The following is a 17724-nucleotide window of genomic DNA, read 5'->3' on the forward strand; positions in this document are numbered from 1 at the left end:
GACCCTGATCGCCACAACTAGAGGAAGCCCGCACGCAGCAAAAAAGACCCAACGCAGCCAAAAATAAATAAATAAAAATAAATTTTTTTAAAAAATTAAGAAATACTAGTGGGAGGACTTCCCTGGTGGCACAGTGGTTAAGAATCCGCCTGCCAATGCAGGGGACACGGGTTCGAGCCCTGGTCCAGGGAGATCCCACATGCCACAGAGCAATTAAGCCTGTGTGCCACAACTACTGAGCCTGCGCTCCAGAGCCCACGAGCCACAACTACTGAGCCCACGGGCCACAACTACTGAAGCCCAGGCGCTTAGAGCCTGTGCTCCGCAACAAGAGAAACCACTGCAATGAGAAGCCCGCGCACCGCAAAGAAGAGTAGCCCCTGCTCACCAAACTAGAGAAAGCCCACGGGCAGCAATGAAGACCCAAGGCAGCCATAAATAAATAAATAAATAAATTGATTTTTTTTAAAAAAGGAATACTAGTCTAACAATACAATGATTTAGTCAATGGCTTCACTGTTATAATAGTTTTTAATGAAGATTATCATCATATTGGGCACAACCTACAATATATAAATTAACCTACAACTGGGAAATAAAATTGCTGCTCAAAAAGTTATTTTGAGGGACTTCCCTGGTGGCGCAGTGGTTAAGAATCTGCCTGCCAATGCAGGGGACATGGATTTGATCCCTGGTCCAGGAAGATCCCACATGCCGCAGAGCAACTAAGCCCGTGTGCCACAACTACCGAGCCTGCGCCCTGAGAAGCCCACGCACCGCAACAAAGAGTAGCCGCCACTCTCCACAATTACAGAAAGCCCATACGCAGCAATGAAGACCCAACACAGCCAATAAATAAGTAAATAAATAATTAAAAAAAAATAAAAACAGGGCTTCCCTGGTGGGGCAGTGGTTGAGAGTCCGCCTGCCGATGCTGGGGACACGGGTTTGTGCCCCAGTCCGGGAAGATCCCACATGCCGCGGAACGGCTGGGCCTGTGAGCCATGGCCGCTGAGCCTGCACGTCCAGAGCCTGTGCTCCGCAATGGGAGAGGCCACAACAGTGAGAGGCCCGGTACGGCAAAAAAAAAGAAAAAAAAAAAAAACATGCAGGGAAGGGGTGAGGGGGCATGGGCACATTGGTTCCTCATCCATAAATTGGGTTGAATCATATGATCTGTACAGTTAACTTTCAACTCTTAAAATTTTATGAAACACAAGGATCTTCACTAATTTCACATCTCACTGACCTCTATCTGCCACCCCTGATGCTGAGAAACATTCCCTCACTTTCTTTGACTCTGGATACCGATCTCCTCCACCTCTGTGCCTAGATTAAGATTAGCTATATGCAACAGAAAACTCTAATTTATAGTGGTTTAAATATACAAGGTTATAGTCTTGCATGTAAAAAAAAAAAAAAAAAATCCAGAGGCAGCTATGACAATTCCACTATAAGTCATTAGGGACCCAGGTTCTTTCCAGCTTTTTGCTCTGACATCCCTAAGATGTGGGTCCTTACCTACATGGTCCAAGATGGTTGCTAGAGCTCCCCAGTCTTTATATCAGGATGCCAGTCTCAGGAAAGAAAAAAGCTAGAAAAACGTACCCTCATCCTTTAAGAATACTTTTTGGAATACTGCATGCATCGTTTCCACTTACATCCAACTGGCCAGAACTTATGCACATGTCTCTATCCATTAGTAACTTGAAAACAATCTCTCCTGTATGGCTACAAGACTAGCCAAAAAATCAGGGGTTCTATCAACATCAAGAAGAAGAAGAAGAAGAACTATTGGGGAAAATTAAATGTCTCTCTCAAACTCTCTCTTTCTTCTATGCTTCCTTTTACTTTCCATCCTCTTAGGAAGAGCATTCCCCAAAGATCAGTCCTTGGTCCTCTATACTTCTGTCTCTACACCGACTTTCTGAGGGCACTCACACAGTGTCACAGCTCTATCTACACTAATGACTCTCAAGTCTTTGTGTTCAGCCCCTGCCTGTCCATCTTCTGAAGGCTTCATTTGGATAACTATAAAGTAAAACCCATTATCTTCCAAGCCAACAAAGACAAATAAGTAATTTTAAAAGAAAAACATTTTCAATCTTCTTATTTAAGTCATGGATTCACAAGTATCCCAGACCTTCAAGGTTGGAATTTTGAAGTCACCTCTGACTCTTTCCACAAGCCATGGGTTGCAGGTCATAGTGAACTTATAAAAAGAAATGGAATAAATTGGACTATATAAGGTTTATATAGCATATGACTTGGGATGTGCGTTTATCAAACTGGCTTTGGCCCCTACAACTGTAATGTTCTAAAGTCACCATCCTAATTATCAAGTCTGTGAGTCTATCGGTCATAGATATAGAATGTCTGTGTTCCCCCCCCCTACAAAATACATATGTTGAAACCTAATCCCCAATATGATAGCATTTGGAGATGGGACCAAAGTGATGGTATTTGGAGGTGACTAAGTCATGAGGACAGAGTTCTCATTAATGGGATTAGTGCCCTTATCAAAGAGATCCCAGAGAGCTTCCTTGCCTCTTCTACCAAGTGAGGATACGGCCATCTATGAGCCAGGAAGCGAGCTCTCACGAGACCCTGAATCCGAACCTGCCTGTGCCTTGATCTTGGATTTCCCAGCCTCCAGAACTGTAAGAAATAAATTTTTGTTGTTTAAGCCCCTTAGTCTATGATAATTTGTTACAGCAGCCCAGACAAAGATATTATTTTTAGTCCTCATTATACATGACATCTTCAGAGTATTTCACATTTATTCATCATTTCCTCATCCTCAAAATTCTCCACACTCAGCATTTCCATGATACCACTCTATCTTGGTTCTCTTGCAATACCTCTAACCACTCCCATCCAGTTTCCTGGCTGCTACTTCTCTATCTACCTCTTAAATACCGAATTTTCCCTGGGTTCAATTCTTAGGCCACTCCTCTTTTCACTCTATACACATTCCCTAAACAATCTCATTTTTTTCTTTATTTCTGACAATCAGCTGGCTACTGGTAATTGCCAAACTATATCTCTAATCTTCACTTCTCTCCTAACCTCCTGAGCCATACAGCTGAACACTTAAATGACATCTCTACCTTGGTTATAGGCAGGCACATTTAATTCAACATATCAAAACTAACCTCAGCATTACTTTCCCTCATCCAAATTCATTTCTTCCCCTAAATTCTCCATTTGCATTCACAGCATCATCACCCACTCACTTACCCAAGCTAGAAACTGTTACCCTCAACTACTCTTTCTCCTTTACCCTTCACATCCACTCACTACTAAATTTTGCTAATATGAGCTTTAAAATTTCTCTAGAATCCATACGTTCCTTTCTATTCCCACTGTAAAAGCTCCTGAGTTTTTTCACACTGTTCTTTCTCCCTCCAGTCCATTGCTATTTGAGTCACATTTCTAAGATGTTCCTTGATTTTCAAGAATCCCCACTTTTCAACAGACTCCATGGTCTACAGAGTGAAAGCTATAAATTCCATAGCCTAGTACACAAAGCTTTTCACAATCTGACCCCAACCTACTCCAGCACCAAAGCTTACCTCAATTCCCATTTACACTATACTTCTCTCCATTCCTGGAACAATCCATTTCACACATTTACATGTTTTTCTCTCTGCCTATAGCCTCCTCTACCCTTTTTTTCTACCTGGCAAATGCATATTCATCCTGCATACCGTGGTTTAAACATCACCTTTCATAAGAAGCCTTCTCTCTCCCTCAGTAAAGTGGACACATCTTCTTCATTTATCACTATTTATTTCAAGACTGTCTCCATTAATGACTAAGTTAGGGATAGAATCTTACTCCTTACTCATTTATTTTTGTTCCAGCAATTAGCACAATGCCTGGAAAGCAATAAATACTTGTCAAATCAATGAATCCCAAACGGTTCTTGACAACTGGCAACAAACAGCAACCAAGAAATCCCAACTACTTCAATACAGAATGGAGGAAGGGAGGGGATCCAGGCTATGAATTACAATGGTTCAATAATAAACAATTATCAATTTTTTAAATGTCTCAGACTATGACACCTCAGGTATTATGCATAAATTTACCTTTTACCTTATCTCACTTATACTGCTTAAATAAAATATTTCAAATGCTTTCTCTAATATACTTAAGCAGGTTGATATGAAAGAATGCAAGAACCTCAAATGATTATAATACTTCATTCCAGGTTAAATACCATCTAAATAAATGGATTAAATTCTAAGTGTATTAACGGACAGCAAAAGAAAAGAAAAAGAAAAAGAAAAAAGTAAAGGCATATAAGGGAATTAACCCATGTGGTCATTAACAATTTTTCTTGCACAAATCTCAAAGTACGAGAAAGTAAAAACTATAAGAAAAATAAAGACTGTTGGCTAAGTAACTTCACCTACTAGAAACAAATGAAATTTGCTAATTATTGTGCCACAGTACATATGCAAAGTCAGGAAAATAAACTCTTAATTTCAAATTATCAAAATCAGACTGTCATAAAAATCAGTGATTTTCAAGCTATGTTCTCCTCAGCATGACAGTACAGTAAGTCCCCTACATACGAACCTTCAAGTTGCAAACTTTCAAAGATACGAACAGGCGTTCGCATGTCCAATCAGGCAAGTTAGTTCACGCGTCTGGTGTACATTGTCAAGCGCGTGCATCTTCTACGAGTGGTTGTGCGTTTGTGTACTTTACTATACAGTACTGTATAGAATACAGTAGTACAGTATCTTTATTTCAAGCCCAGGATGTCCGGAAGAAAGGGTAAAAGCAGCGGTGATGTAACTGGTACTGCTAAGAAATGCCAAGCAGTAACGATGGAAACAAAAGTGAAAATAATTGAGACAGTGGAGCGACAAGGGAAAGAGGAAGTAGGTGAAGAACTGAAGAGATTCACAAACACAGGAAATGGCAAGGAGATTTTCTTTATTTGAGGAGGCACTGTTAGTTTTTGAGGCACAGGATCCAAACGTAAAACGGAACATGAAGGTTGCAGCAGTTGTTCAGAATGTAATCCAGTGCTGCCGTGTCATCTATGATGAGAAAAAAAGAGCTACTACCCAGACATCACTGGATCATTTTTTCAAGAGGGTAGATAGAATTGAATCCAGCAAGGAACCAGAACCTGTGCCATCAACGTCAGGCGTGAGTGAAACTGCAGCTTGCCCTCCATCTCCTATAGCTGACGATCCTTCAGCTCTACCATCTCCCACCTCCTCTCCCTCCTCCAGTCAGTAACTCCTCTTGCCTGTTCACTCGATGCCAGCCCCTGTATGCCAGCTGTTGTACTGTACTACTGTACTTTTCAAGGTACTGTACTGTAAGATTAAAAATGTTTTATGGGCTTCCCTGGTGGCACAGTGGTTGAGAGTCCACCTGCCGATGCAGGGGACACGGGTTCGTGCCCCGGCCCGGGAAGATCCCACGTGCCGCGGAGCGGCTGGGCCCATGAGCCATGGCCGCTGAGCCTGCGCGTCTGTAGCCTGTGCTCTGCAATGGGAGAGGCCACAACAGTGAGAGGCCTGCGTACCGCAAAAAAAAAAAAAAAGTTTTATTTTTTGTGTTTGTTTTTTATGTATTATTTGTGTGAAAAGTATTATAAACCTATTACAGTACAGTATTATATAGCCAATTGTGTTAGTTGGGTACCTAGGCTAACTTTGTTTGACTTACAAACAAATTGGACTTATGAACGTGCTCTCAGAACAGAATTCGTTCATATGCAGGGGACTTACTGTAGTATTCAGAAGAGCACAAAATTGGAAACAAGTTAAATATCCAATAATAAAGTAAATGAAGTCATTATTATACCCATTATAATACCCATTATTAATATACCCACAAGATGTAATAATTTTGCCACTGAAGATTATGTTTTTCTGGAATTTAATAGAATAACCTTTTCCTATGTCATCGATGTTAAGGGGAAAAAAAGGCTACTCTGGGTGTCTTTTTATCTTCCTTATAGCTTTTTTTAAATTAAACTTTTATTTTAAGACAACTATAAGAAATAATACAGGGCTTCCCTGGTGGCGCAGTGGTTAAGAACCCGCCTGCCAATGCAGGGGACACAGGTTCAAGCCCTGGTCCGAGACGATCCCACATGCCACGGAGCAACTAAGCCCGTGTGCCACAACTACTGAGCCTGCACTCTAGAGCCTGCGAGCCACAACTACAGAAGCCCGCACGCCTAGAGCCGGTGCTCCGCAACAAGAGAAGCCACCACAATGAGAAGCCCGCACGCCACAATGAAGAGGAGCCCCTGCTTGCCACAACTAGGGAAAGTCCGCATGCAGCAACGAAGACCCGCAGCCAAAAATAAAATTAATTAATTAATTATTTACAGAAAGAAAGAATACAGAAATCCCATTTCTCTGTACCCAGTTTCCCTCAATGATAACATGTTACAAAATTATAGAACAATATCAACACTAGGATATTGACATTAATACAATGTACTTTCTTGTTCAGATTCCCCCAGTTTTACTCATTTGTGTACTCATTTGTGTTTGTGTGTATTTAGTTCTATGCAGTTCATATGTAGGCTTATGTATCCATCACCCAGTCAAGATACAAAACAGTTCTACTACCACAAAATCCCTCCTGTTACCCTTTCATAACTACACCCATCCCTCACCTTCCTTATAGTTTTTTGTATTTTCCATATGTGCAGCAACTGGGTATTCATTCAATACATCTTTATTAAACATCTACTATGTGTCAAGCACTCTTCTTTGCATATAATTCAAATAGCATGTATTAACTATTTTTTCCAGTTTGTAAAAGTAATTTTTCAAAAGACAAGGTTTTTTTCTTTCAACTCAACTTTAAAATAGAAATATGAAAAAAATCAACTAAAATGTATTATTAATTGAAAAGATACTTTAGGAACAAAAATAGCTTAGTATGTTGAACAAATAATTCCAGGAACATTCTGGAATTAAACACAGAACATTTCAGTATCATATTATCATAGTATGATTAGCTTTTAGAGAGATGTAGGTAACAAAATCATACTAACTCCTGAAGAAAGCTTTATAAAAAAGGTTTGCAGACTCAATTAGGTTTATCCTTTACTTACAATTCAAACAAGTACATAGATTTGGTGGATTTTCTCCCAGTAAGTTTTTTTTTTAATTAAAGTTTTTTTTTAAATTTATTTATATATTTATTTTTGGCTGTATGGGGTCTTCATTGCTGCGCCCAGGCTTCCTCTAGCTGCGGCGAGCAAGGGCTACTCTTTGTTGCAGTGCACGGGCTTCTCATTGTGGTGGCTTCTCTTGCTGCAGAGCATGGGCTCTAGGCGCGCAGACTTCCGTAGTCGTGGCTCACGGGCTCTAGAGCACAAGCTCAGTAGTTTTGGCGCGTGGGCTTAGTTGCTCTGCGGCATGTGGGATATTCCCAGACCAGGGCTCGAACCTGTGTCCCCTGCACTGGCAGGCGGACTCTTAACAACTGCGCCACCAGGGAAGCCCTCTCCCAGTAAATTTTTACAGAGAGCTTTACATAAAAAGGACTATTCAAAGGATACAACTCAAGATACACAAAACTATTCTAATGCCTAAAAAGTGATTCAAATTAAAACGCCTACTTTTCAAAAGCTATTGTTAAGAAAATGAAAGGGGAAGCCACAGATTGGAAGAAAGTATTTGCAAAACACCTGATAAAGACTTGTATCTCAAGGGGTAAGAGAGGAATAAAGACACAGACCTACTAGAGAATGGACTTGAGGATATGGGGAGGGGGAAGGGTAAGCTGTGACAAAGCGAGAGAGTGGCATAGACATACATACACTACCAAACGTAAGATAGATAGCTAGTGGGAAGCAGCCGCATAGCACAGGGAGATCAGCTCGGTGCTTTGTGACCACCTAGAGGGGTGGGATAGGGAGGGTGGGAGGGAGGGAGACGCAAGAGGGAAGAGATATGGGAACATATGTATATGTATAACTGATTCACTTTGTTATAAAGCAGAAACTAACACACCATTGTAAAGCAATTATACCCCAATAAAGATGTTAAAAAAAAAAACTTGTATCTAGAACTTAAAAATTCAATAATAAGAAGCCAACAAATGCAAACTATTACATATAGAATGGATAAACAACAAGGTCCTACTGTATAGCACAGGGAGATAAACCATAATGAAAAAGAATATAAAAAAAGAAAGTATAGGGCTTCCCTGGTGGCACAGTGGTTGAGAGTCCACCTGCTGATGCAGGGGACACAGGTTCGTGCCCCGGTCCGGGAAGATCCCACAAGCCGCGGAGCGGCTGAGCCTGCGCGTCCAGAGCCTGTGCTCCGCACCGGGAGAGGCCACAACAGTGAGAGGCCCGCGTACACAAAAAAAAAAAAAAAAAAAAAAGTATATATGTGTAACTGAATCACTTTGCTGTATAGCAGAAACTAACACATTGTAAATCAACTATATATAAATTTTAAAAAGAAGCCAAACAACAATCCAATAAAAAAGGGTAAAAATTTGCTCAGCCTCTTTACAAAAATATTCCAATGCAATAGGCACATGAGAAGGTGCTCAACATCATTAGCCACCAGGAAAATTCAAATTGAAACCACAATAAGATACCACTACATGTCCACTAGAATGGTTAAATTTTTTTTAATAATATAAATAAAATTTAAAAGACTAACTGGAACTCTCTTACATTGCTGGTAAGTATGCAAAATGGCATGGCCAGTTTGGAACACAGTTTGGTGGTTTCACATAAAGTTAAACAGACACTGATCATATGACCCAGCAATTCTTCTCCTAAGTATCTACCCAAGAGAAATGAAACCATATGAACAGCCAAAGATCTGTCTGCAAATGTTTAGAATAACTTTGTTCATAATAGCCCAAAACCAGAAACTCAAAAGTCCACCAACTGGTGAACGGATAAACAAATTGTATTATATTCAGCAATAAAAAGGAACTGACAATACATACAAGATGGATAAGTCTCAAACATATTTTTCTAAGTGAAAAAAGCCAGACATAAAAAACTATACAATTCCATTTAGAAGACATTCTAGAAAAGACAAAAACGCAAGGACAGAAAATAGATCAGCGATTGCCAGAGGCTAGGGAGGGAATTGACTGCAAAGGGGCACAGAAGAGCTTTTAGGAGAGAAGTGTTCTCTATCTATATCTTGATTGCGGTAGTGGCTACACTTATGTGTACATCCGTCAAAACTCATTGAACTGTTTAGTTAAAAAGGTGAATTTTATTGCATGTAAATTATACTTCAACAAACATGACTAAAGAAAAATTATCCTAGGGAGGGTGGGAGGGAGGAAGGGAGACACAAGAGGGAAGAGATATGGGAACATATGTATAACTGATTCACTTTGTTATAAAGCAGAAACTAACACACCATTGTAAAGCAATTATACTCCAATAAAGATGTAAAAAAAAAAAGAAAGAAAAATTATCCCAAGTTAAAAAAAGAAAGAATAAATCTCACTATCAAGATTCTACAATTTATAAAAGCTTCTGGATTATGGTACTTAAAAAAATAATCTTCCCTTTCCCTACTGTGGGATAGAGAGTGGTCATTATAGCCCTGGGGTGGGGTGAGGGTTGTCAGAGCCCAAGTGAACCAAGGAGGTACTCTATGTGGGGAGGAACGGCCAAATGAGTTTAGTCAGAGTCCAAGCACTGCAAGGAGGCTGTCAAAGCAGAGGGGCAACCTGGCATGGGGCACTGGGTGAGCACGGAATGAGGACGACGTCGTGCTCCACATGGAAGCAGAACCTAAGGGGAGTGAGAAGTATATCCACAAACAGTGGGGAAGCTGACATGGGGAGCCGAAGCCAGGGCAGGTTGAAAAGGGTGTCCCTGTATTGGGGCATCCTGGTATGGGCTGTTAGGTCCTGACAGGGACAGGGGGCTGGGAGAGAAAGAATGAAGAATCTGAGCCCAGCAGAGAGAGGAAGGCATCCAGGAGAGGAGAGGGTGGTAGCAAAGATGAAAGATTGGTTAAATACAGGGAGACTGAACAAAGAAGTAAATATATTAAGGATAACGGAAGCCAGATTTCTCACTGTCAGATAAGAATATTACAAATATAAAAAAGGAAAAAACTAGACTGGACCCTGGAGTGTTGAAGTGAAATCAGTGGTACTGGTGGGAACTCACGGTTTTCAATATATATGGATAAACAAATAAACATAGACATAAATATGTGTGTGTGTACACATACATATATTCCCCGGCTCGGTCCATTAAGAAAGCCTGAGAGCAGTAACAATACAACAGCAATAAACACACAGCACTGAGATCTTAGCTTCTAAATACCATTCTCCATTAAAAGGATCCAGGTCTCCCCAGAGAAATGGCTGATTCCAGGACTAAAGGAGGGACAGTACAAGATAAGCCCAGAACATCTTCTTATACCAAAAAGTAAAGACATACTCAAAGAATGGTGGGGACACGTCATAAAGACACGGAAGCCAGCTTGAATGGGCTCTCGTTGGCCAAAAGAGGAATAATTTGAACAACTAAATAAACAGTAACAATATTACTCAGCAAAAAAACAGAAAACCATGTATCCATAGATATAAATGCATAAAGGAATACAAGTCTGATGAGGAACAAGACACATAGTTCCAAAGAAGTCCTCACAAAAACCATTTATTAATTAACTATTAAATATTAACTTTAGAGTGAAGAACCCTAGCAGACATTGCTTATAATCAAAGTAATCAAGGAATCAAAGTGAAAATCACCAATAATAGGACAAACTGAAATTGTACACCAGATAGGATGCAATGAGCACCACTTCTGTGATATTCCTGCCCAAATACATAACCTGTATGTATCTAATCATAAGAGAACAGATAATCCCAAATGAGAGGTATTCTACAAAATAACGACCCTATAATCTTCATTAGGGTCAAGGTTATGAAAATCAAAAGATGAAGGAATTGTTTCAGATTGAAGAAGTCATGCAGCACATGGCCAAAAATGTATTGAAAGTAAATGAAAACGAAATTCATCGCCATCGAGAATAAGTACGCAAGCAGCAAACACCTGAGTATCAGTAAGATTCCTCAGCTGAGCTCAAAAGCCATCCAAGAGCTTGCCTCACCTCTGATGAGATGGGCCTGTGACAAATAAATGCAATACATAATTCTGAACCGGATCCTTTTGCCAGTAAAGAGATTAATGGCATAATCAACAAAACGTGAGAACTAGATGGAGTACTATGCCAGTGTTAATTTCCTGATTTTGATGATTATACTGTGATTATGTAGGGAAATAACCTTGTTTGTAGAAAATACACACTAAAGCATTCTGGGGTGATAAGGGAGGACATCAGGTCAGCAGCTTCCTCTCAAATGGTTCAGGGAGTAAAGAGTTCTTTGTACCATACTTCCAAGTTTTCTGCAAGTTTGTGATTGTTTCAAATTTTTTTAAAAGGTGAGGGGGGAAAAACCCCAATGTCGCTAAAAATGAAATAATGTTAAAAACAAACTGTGATTCTCCATATTGTTAATCTTGGTAATAAGAAAGAGACAGATTATGCAAAATTACTAGGAAATAACAAATAAAATTTTGGAGCCAGAAAATACTTTAAATATAGCCCAAGCCCTTCTTTTGTTAACCTCAGTCAGGTCAAGAGTGATGAAGGACTAAAGAATATAAAAGGTCCCCGCTAAAGGAACTTATCAGGAGAGGAATAGTGAAAGGGGCAGTAGACCAATAGTGGGTAGAACAATGGTATTCTGATGCTACAAATGGCTGTAACCATCAGCAAAACACAATCTCAGCATCTCCTCTGAAAAATGAAGGGACTGTCTAGCTGAGATCGAAAATTCCTTGCAAATGTGCGACCAGAATTACCCTGAAATAGATGTGCTTCCCCAGCTCAAGTTATTACATTATGTGTAGCTATACAGTAATACAAAAGAATACAAATACAAAAATAAACGGGCATAAACCCTGAATTCTCTTCAGTTGTGGAAATCCCTCAATTAAATTAAAATGCAATGCATTTGCCAGATTGTTCCTTATGAGGAAAATTTTGTGACAAATGAAAAGAATTAAAACACACATTAAAGTGAAACAAGATCACCTTCAGAGGTCTGCTAACGGTCCTTACCTAAAAAGACAGTGTTCACGACTTGGAGGGGGGCGGAGTTGGGACGAAGTGAGAGAGTAGCATTAACAAACATACACTACCAAATGTAAAACAGCTATAGCTAGTTGGAAGCTGCTGCGTAGCACAGGGAGATCAGCTCGGGGCTTTGTGACCACCTAGAGGGGTGGGATAGGGAGGGTGGGAGGGAGGCTCAAGAGGGAGGGGATATGGGGATATATGTATACGTATAGCTGATTCACTCTGTTGTACAGCAGAAACTATCACAACACTGTAAAGCAATTATACTCCAATAAAGATGTTAACAACAAAAAAAATAGTGTTCAGACTCATTCTGAAATAACCGTCACATTTGTTCTGAAAGAACGAGGAGCATTTCCTAGAAATGTTTAGAAGTTTAAGGATCCTTTCCCCTTCCCCGGTACCACGCGTCCACTGGCGCGGTGACCAGACAGGCCCCCACCAGCTCAGGGGTGAGGGAGCACAGGACTCTCAGCACTTCCTTTCGGAGAGGACAGCCCCCTGCGTCACTCGCTACTCACTCAGGATGCTGGGCAGAAGTTTATCCCCGAGGAACTTAGCACAGTTGGCTCCCGCCCTACCAGCCCTGCGGTCCTGGCCCAATCCCGCCGGCACCGGGGCGCTGCCCCTGGTACCCAGCCCCCTCCAGAGCGAGGGTCGCGGCACCCAGACTCGCCCCAGCTGGGCCGCCCCGGGCCCGGAGGACGCGATCTCCTCCTCCCCCTCCCCTCGTGCCGGTCCCTCACGCCCACCGCGAGGCTCAGCGGGGCCAAGAAGGCCGGACGCCGAGCGCCGCTCAGCCGGGGCCCAGCCCGGCCCTCCCCGCCTCCAGGCCGCGACGCCCGGCCCCGAGGAGCCCACTGGACGGCAGCCGGGGGGCGGGGGCGGGGAGGCCCGGGGGCGGCGCCCGTCCCACACCCTTACCTGGCTTCTCGTGGTCGTAGCCTACTACGATGAAGTAGTCGGCCAGCCGGGCCATGGCCGCCGCCGCCGCCGCGCCGGGGAAGCAGGTGCCCGTTGCCGCCTTCGCCGCCGCCGCCCACCCGCTCCGGGAGGGCTCAGCATTTTCCCTGCAGCAGCAGTAGCGGCAGCGGCGGCACTTCAGCCATGTTTGACAACCGAGGAGCGCTCTGCGCCTGCGCCGCGCTTAGCGTCCGCTCCTCCCCCGCCCCCACCCGCGCTGGCTGGTTGACCTGACCCCCCGGCGGAGAGCCCACCCCCACCCTCTTGGCGCCGCTAGGACAGCTGGTTTGGGGAGTGGGCTGCCGGGCGTATTGCCACCACACGCCGCCACCGCAGCTGCTTGGGGTGGTTCACTTTGAGGCCTGGCTGCTCCTCCGCGGCCCACCTCCCACTCCCCTATTTTTCCTAAAGCAGGGTGTCTTTCCTTCCGCTTTCTCCACTCTTTCTTTCTGGGTCTGGGAAGAAGAGACAGGGATGGCTGAGGGGTCCCCTGGAAAGTTTGCTGCTTCCCCTCCCCCTCCCCCTCCCAAGACGAGATTCTCCCGCCCTCGACTGGAAGCATGGAATTTGCACCGCCAGGGCTTTTGCTGCACGTTTCCTGTTTATGTTGTGCAGATGGGAATTTTAGGAACATGCCACCGAGTAGGCGGAGGAGGAAGAGGGTTTTGCTCAATCCTCAGAGGCGCCTCGTGCTTTAGTGCTGGGTGGGCTGGGGGCGGTTGGCCTGGGCTTCCCCCGGAGCGCCTGGGGAGGCTGGATTCCTCCGAAGAACGCGGCATCCCCGGGATCCTCCTGAACTGCCCGGAACAACAGAATCCGAGGGAGGAGGCTTGTCTCTCCCAAGGGAGCCCTTCTCGCCTAGGGTTTCGCCCCTTGCAGCGGTCCCAGGGCTCTTGCAGCAGGAGCGGGAACTTCCAAGTTCCCTGTTCAAACAATGCAATTAAAATGAATTAGTGGATTTCATCATCCAATCTAGGAATTATCTAGATCGCTTTCCTTTTACTGCAGCTCTTATTGATCGTTCCGAATTTGGCAAGTGAGGCATCCATCCAGATGAGCTTGCTTTGTCCTCTGTTAGCATCTCCTGAAGTTTTAGTAGCAGGATATATTACAAGTGGTAGACTGAAGTTGTGGGAATCTCCATGATTTGCAAATATGATTATCTTCCTGGTTGCTTGTCACTACTCATTATCAATTGATGATTTAACCCTTCATTTACATATAAGAGCTCTTAGCAAAGTGTCTTAAGTGCTTAACGAGTATGTTTAATGAGTGAATGCATACAATTTCCCCCAACTACCAGCAGGAAGCTGCTCGAACTCTGAACTGTGAGTTCAGAGATTTGGTGTCTCAGCTACTGGAAGTTTACTCTCATTGATCATTTCCTCTTTCTGTGTGGTGCTTTTTTCACCCAGAGATTGGGAGGGTTGGGCTGCTCTAGAACTGAAACTGCCAGGAAGGAATACTGTAACTCAAGGAGTTCATTTGCAAATTGCACATGGTCAAACTGAATCAGCCTAGTTGCAGAGGTGGAGGGAAGATAACAGATTGATCTTGAAAACAATTAAACCTAAAATGCTTCAGTCACACCTCAAGTAAGAATCCTCTCTATAAATTCCCTGAAAGCTCATCATCCAACTTGATCACTTTTAGTAAAAGCCTAATTTAACTTCCTTGGGAACTAGCCCATTCCACTGTTTAACAACCCTATTGTTAGAAAGTTCTTCCTTGTTATGTTAGAGTTTTTCTGTAACTTCCCCCAGTTTTGCTCCATGGAAATACCCAGAAAAAATAAAATCTATCTTTGTATGATAGCCTTTCTGATTTTTAAGGCAGCTATCATGTTCCTTCCCCATTTCACTTTTTTTAAGGTGAAATGTACACATCATAAAATGAACCATTTTAAAGTGTACAATTCAGTGGTATTTAGTACATTCACAATGTTGTGCAACTACCCCGTCTATCTTGTTCCGAAATATTTTCATCACCCAAAAGAAAAGCCCACACCCGTAAAGCAGTCACTCCCATTTTCCCCTCCCCCAGCCTCTGACAACTACAAATTTGCTTTCTGTCTCTATGGATTTACCTAGTATGGATATTTGATATAAATACAATCATACAATATGTGACCTTTTGTGTCTGGGTTCTTTCATTTAGTATAATGTTTTCGAGGTTCATCCATGTTGTAGCATGTATCAGTACTTCATTCTTTTTCATTGCTGAATAATATTCCATTGTATGTATTATACCATATGAAGTCAAATTTATCTATTTTTTTCTTTTGTTTCCTGTGCTTTGGTGTCATATTGCCTGGCTTCCATTGCAATCCATTGCCAAATCCAAGATCACTTCTCAGCATCATGTTTTCCTCTAAGAGTTTCATAGTTTACTCTTGTTTTAGGCCATTGACCCATTTTGAGTTGAGTTTTATACATGACATGACGTAGGATGTCACATTTTACTTTTAAAATGTGCTTTTATTTCATTCACAAGTGTTGGTTTAATTTTTTTTTTTTAAATCAAAGATTAGCTGTTTTCAAGCCTCGAATCAAGTGCTGTTTGCATTTAGACATGTTTCACCTGTTAGGTCATAGGTAGGCTGCCAGACCATTTGCAAATGGGTGTTTTGTAGCATAGGGATTTTGACATACCCCAGGTATATGTATATAAAGGCATCATGTATTTGAATACACATGTGAACATATTTAGCATACACTGGAACTGTGCTTTGCTTCTCAGCCAACAGCTGCCAGTCAGCTGAAACTGATAAGCCCTGACAAGGCAGCCTGATTACTGAGGTTGGCTGAAGGCCAGACCATCCCCTGAGATAACCACCATCACCTCTCACCAAAGAGTGAGGGGTAAAGCAAACTCAGATTGGTTTTACTGAAGGGTGGCAGGGAGGGAGGAAGACTATGCAACACAATGATGGTGTGTACATAGCAGATGCCTTTCCTTTGTGCTTTAGACGTCAAAAAGGAGCTGATTACTAGTCAGCAAGAATTATCAACCTGCTGCTCCTACATTTGGCTGTCGTGGAGTAAGTGGTTGATCTGTACAGTCATTTCAAGTGCTTCCTGTGGTTAGCCACTACAGTTCAAAGAGGCAATATGAGAGTTCGACTTGACCAAACATCTGCAGGCAGGGCTGGGGCCTCTTCAAACAATCTCTACCAACAAGTAACAAAGGAGACTAAGCAGCTGTGGTAGAAAATTCCCTTATCCATTGCCACATCTCCATCCACTCGGTTGCCCAAGTAAGAAACTGAATGATTGCTACCCTTGACACCTGCCTCTCTCTCAGCCCCACATTCCTCACTCAGTTCTATTGATCCTACTTCCCAAATATGTAAGCTTCTCTCCCCCCCTCACTGCCACCTCACTAGTCTGAGCCACTATCACCTTCCACCTTGACTATTGCAAGAGCTTCCTAACTGGTTTCCCTGCTTCAATGGTGATCCCAGACTTTCCCTGTAGGTAAAATTTCAGGACAGTAAGTGGATTATGAACCCTGTCTTCAAAGTAAATCTGTATAGGAAACATACTGTTTCTACCTTGGGTGTCTGTTTGGGGTGCGGGAAGGAGGCTTCAGAGATGGCTAATAGAAATTGTCCTACAGATGCTTTCACATGTGTGATTATATGAATAATTGAATCCTGACACTCACGTAAACTATCCCTGACACTAGCAGTATAGATAGGTGCTGTGAGAGGTTGCAGACTGTTTTTACTTAGATTGCATGTCTATCTGGTGAGTGGGACTGGCTATGTTATGTGCAGAGGCCAAAGCAAAATGAAAATAAAGGGTCCTCTCTGTTCAAAAATTATTAAGAATTTCAAAACAGCAACAAGCAGAGCATTAAACAAAGTGTGGGGTCCTGTGTGACCGAACAGGGTGCACGTCCATGAAGCCAGCTCTGTTGGTGAAGTTTAGAGTGGAGTGTGTGTGTGTGTGTGTGTGTGTGTGTGTGTGTGTGTGTGGTGGATTAATTGAGATTATGGTGGGACTAGGCCCTCTCCAATCTCTCCAGGGCAGTGGTCCCCAACCCTTTTGGCACCAGGGACCGGCTTTGTGGAAGAGAATTTTTCCATGGACGAGGGTGGGGGGATGGTTTTGGGATGAGTCAAGCGCATTATATTTATTGTGCACTTTATTTCTAGTATTATTATTATGCTGTAATATATAATGAAATAATTATACAACTCAAGATAATGCTGACAGGAGGTGGAGCTCAGGCAATAAAGCAAGAGATGGGGAGTGGCTGTAAATACAGATGAAGGTTCTGTCGCTTGCATGCTGCTCACCTCCTGCTGTGTGGCCGGGTTCCTAACAGGCCACGGACAGGTACTGATCCATGGCCCGGGGGTTGGGGACCGCTGCTCCAGGGCACCACCACTTCACTGCTCCCCTTCTTGCTCCTCCCTAATCCAGTCATCACATTCAATGGCCACAATGATCTTTTAAATAAATGTGTATCAGATCATGTCTCTCCAGTCTTCAAACCTGTCAAGCTTCCCAAATTGCTATGAATAAAGTGCAAAATCTTCATCATATCTCAAAGGGTCCTATTTACTCTAACCTTGATGACCTCCTTAATCTCATTTCATGCTTCTCTT

At 42.7% G+C, this 17724-nt stretch overlaps 1 protein-coding gene across 8 annotated transcripts in view; it reads right to left on the bottom strand.

Annotated features, from left to right (window-relative positions):
- The window catches only part of SBF2 (SET binding factor 2), a 465909-nt gene extending 452630 nt beyond the window's left edge, over positions 1–13279 (bottom strand). For 4 of the 8 annotated variants that reach the window (XM_073808603.1, XM_019948148.3, XM_033862524.2 and 1 more), the window contains exon 1: positions 13071–13278. In XM_073808603.1, coding sequence (XP_073664704.1) covers positions 13071–13125 — 55 coding nt within the window. In that variant the 5' untranslated portion in view covers positions 13126–13278. Of the gene's footprint in view, positions 1–13070 lie in introns of all 8 variants that reach the window. The other 4 variants (XM_019948149.3, XM_073808605.1, XM_033862525.2 and 1 more) reach the window with 2 other exon arrangements.
- Between the last annotated feature and the right edge of the window lie 4445 nt (positions 13280–17724).

This window comes from Tursiops truncatus, chromosome 8, assembly GCF_011762595.2.
Source record: "Tursiops truncatus isolate mTurTru1 chromosome 8, mTurTru1.mat.Y, whole genome shotgun sequence".
Lineage (NCBI taxonomy): Eukaryota > Metazoa > Chordata > Mammalia > Artiodactyla > Delphinidae > Tursiops > Tursiops truncatus.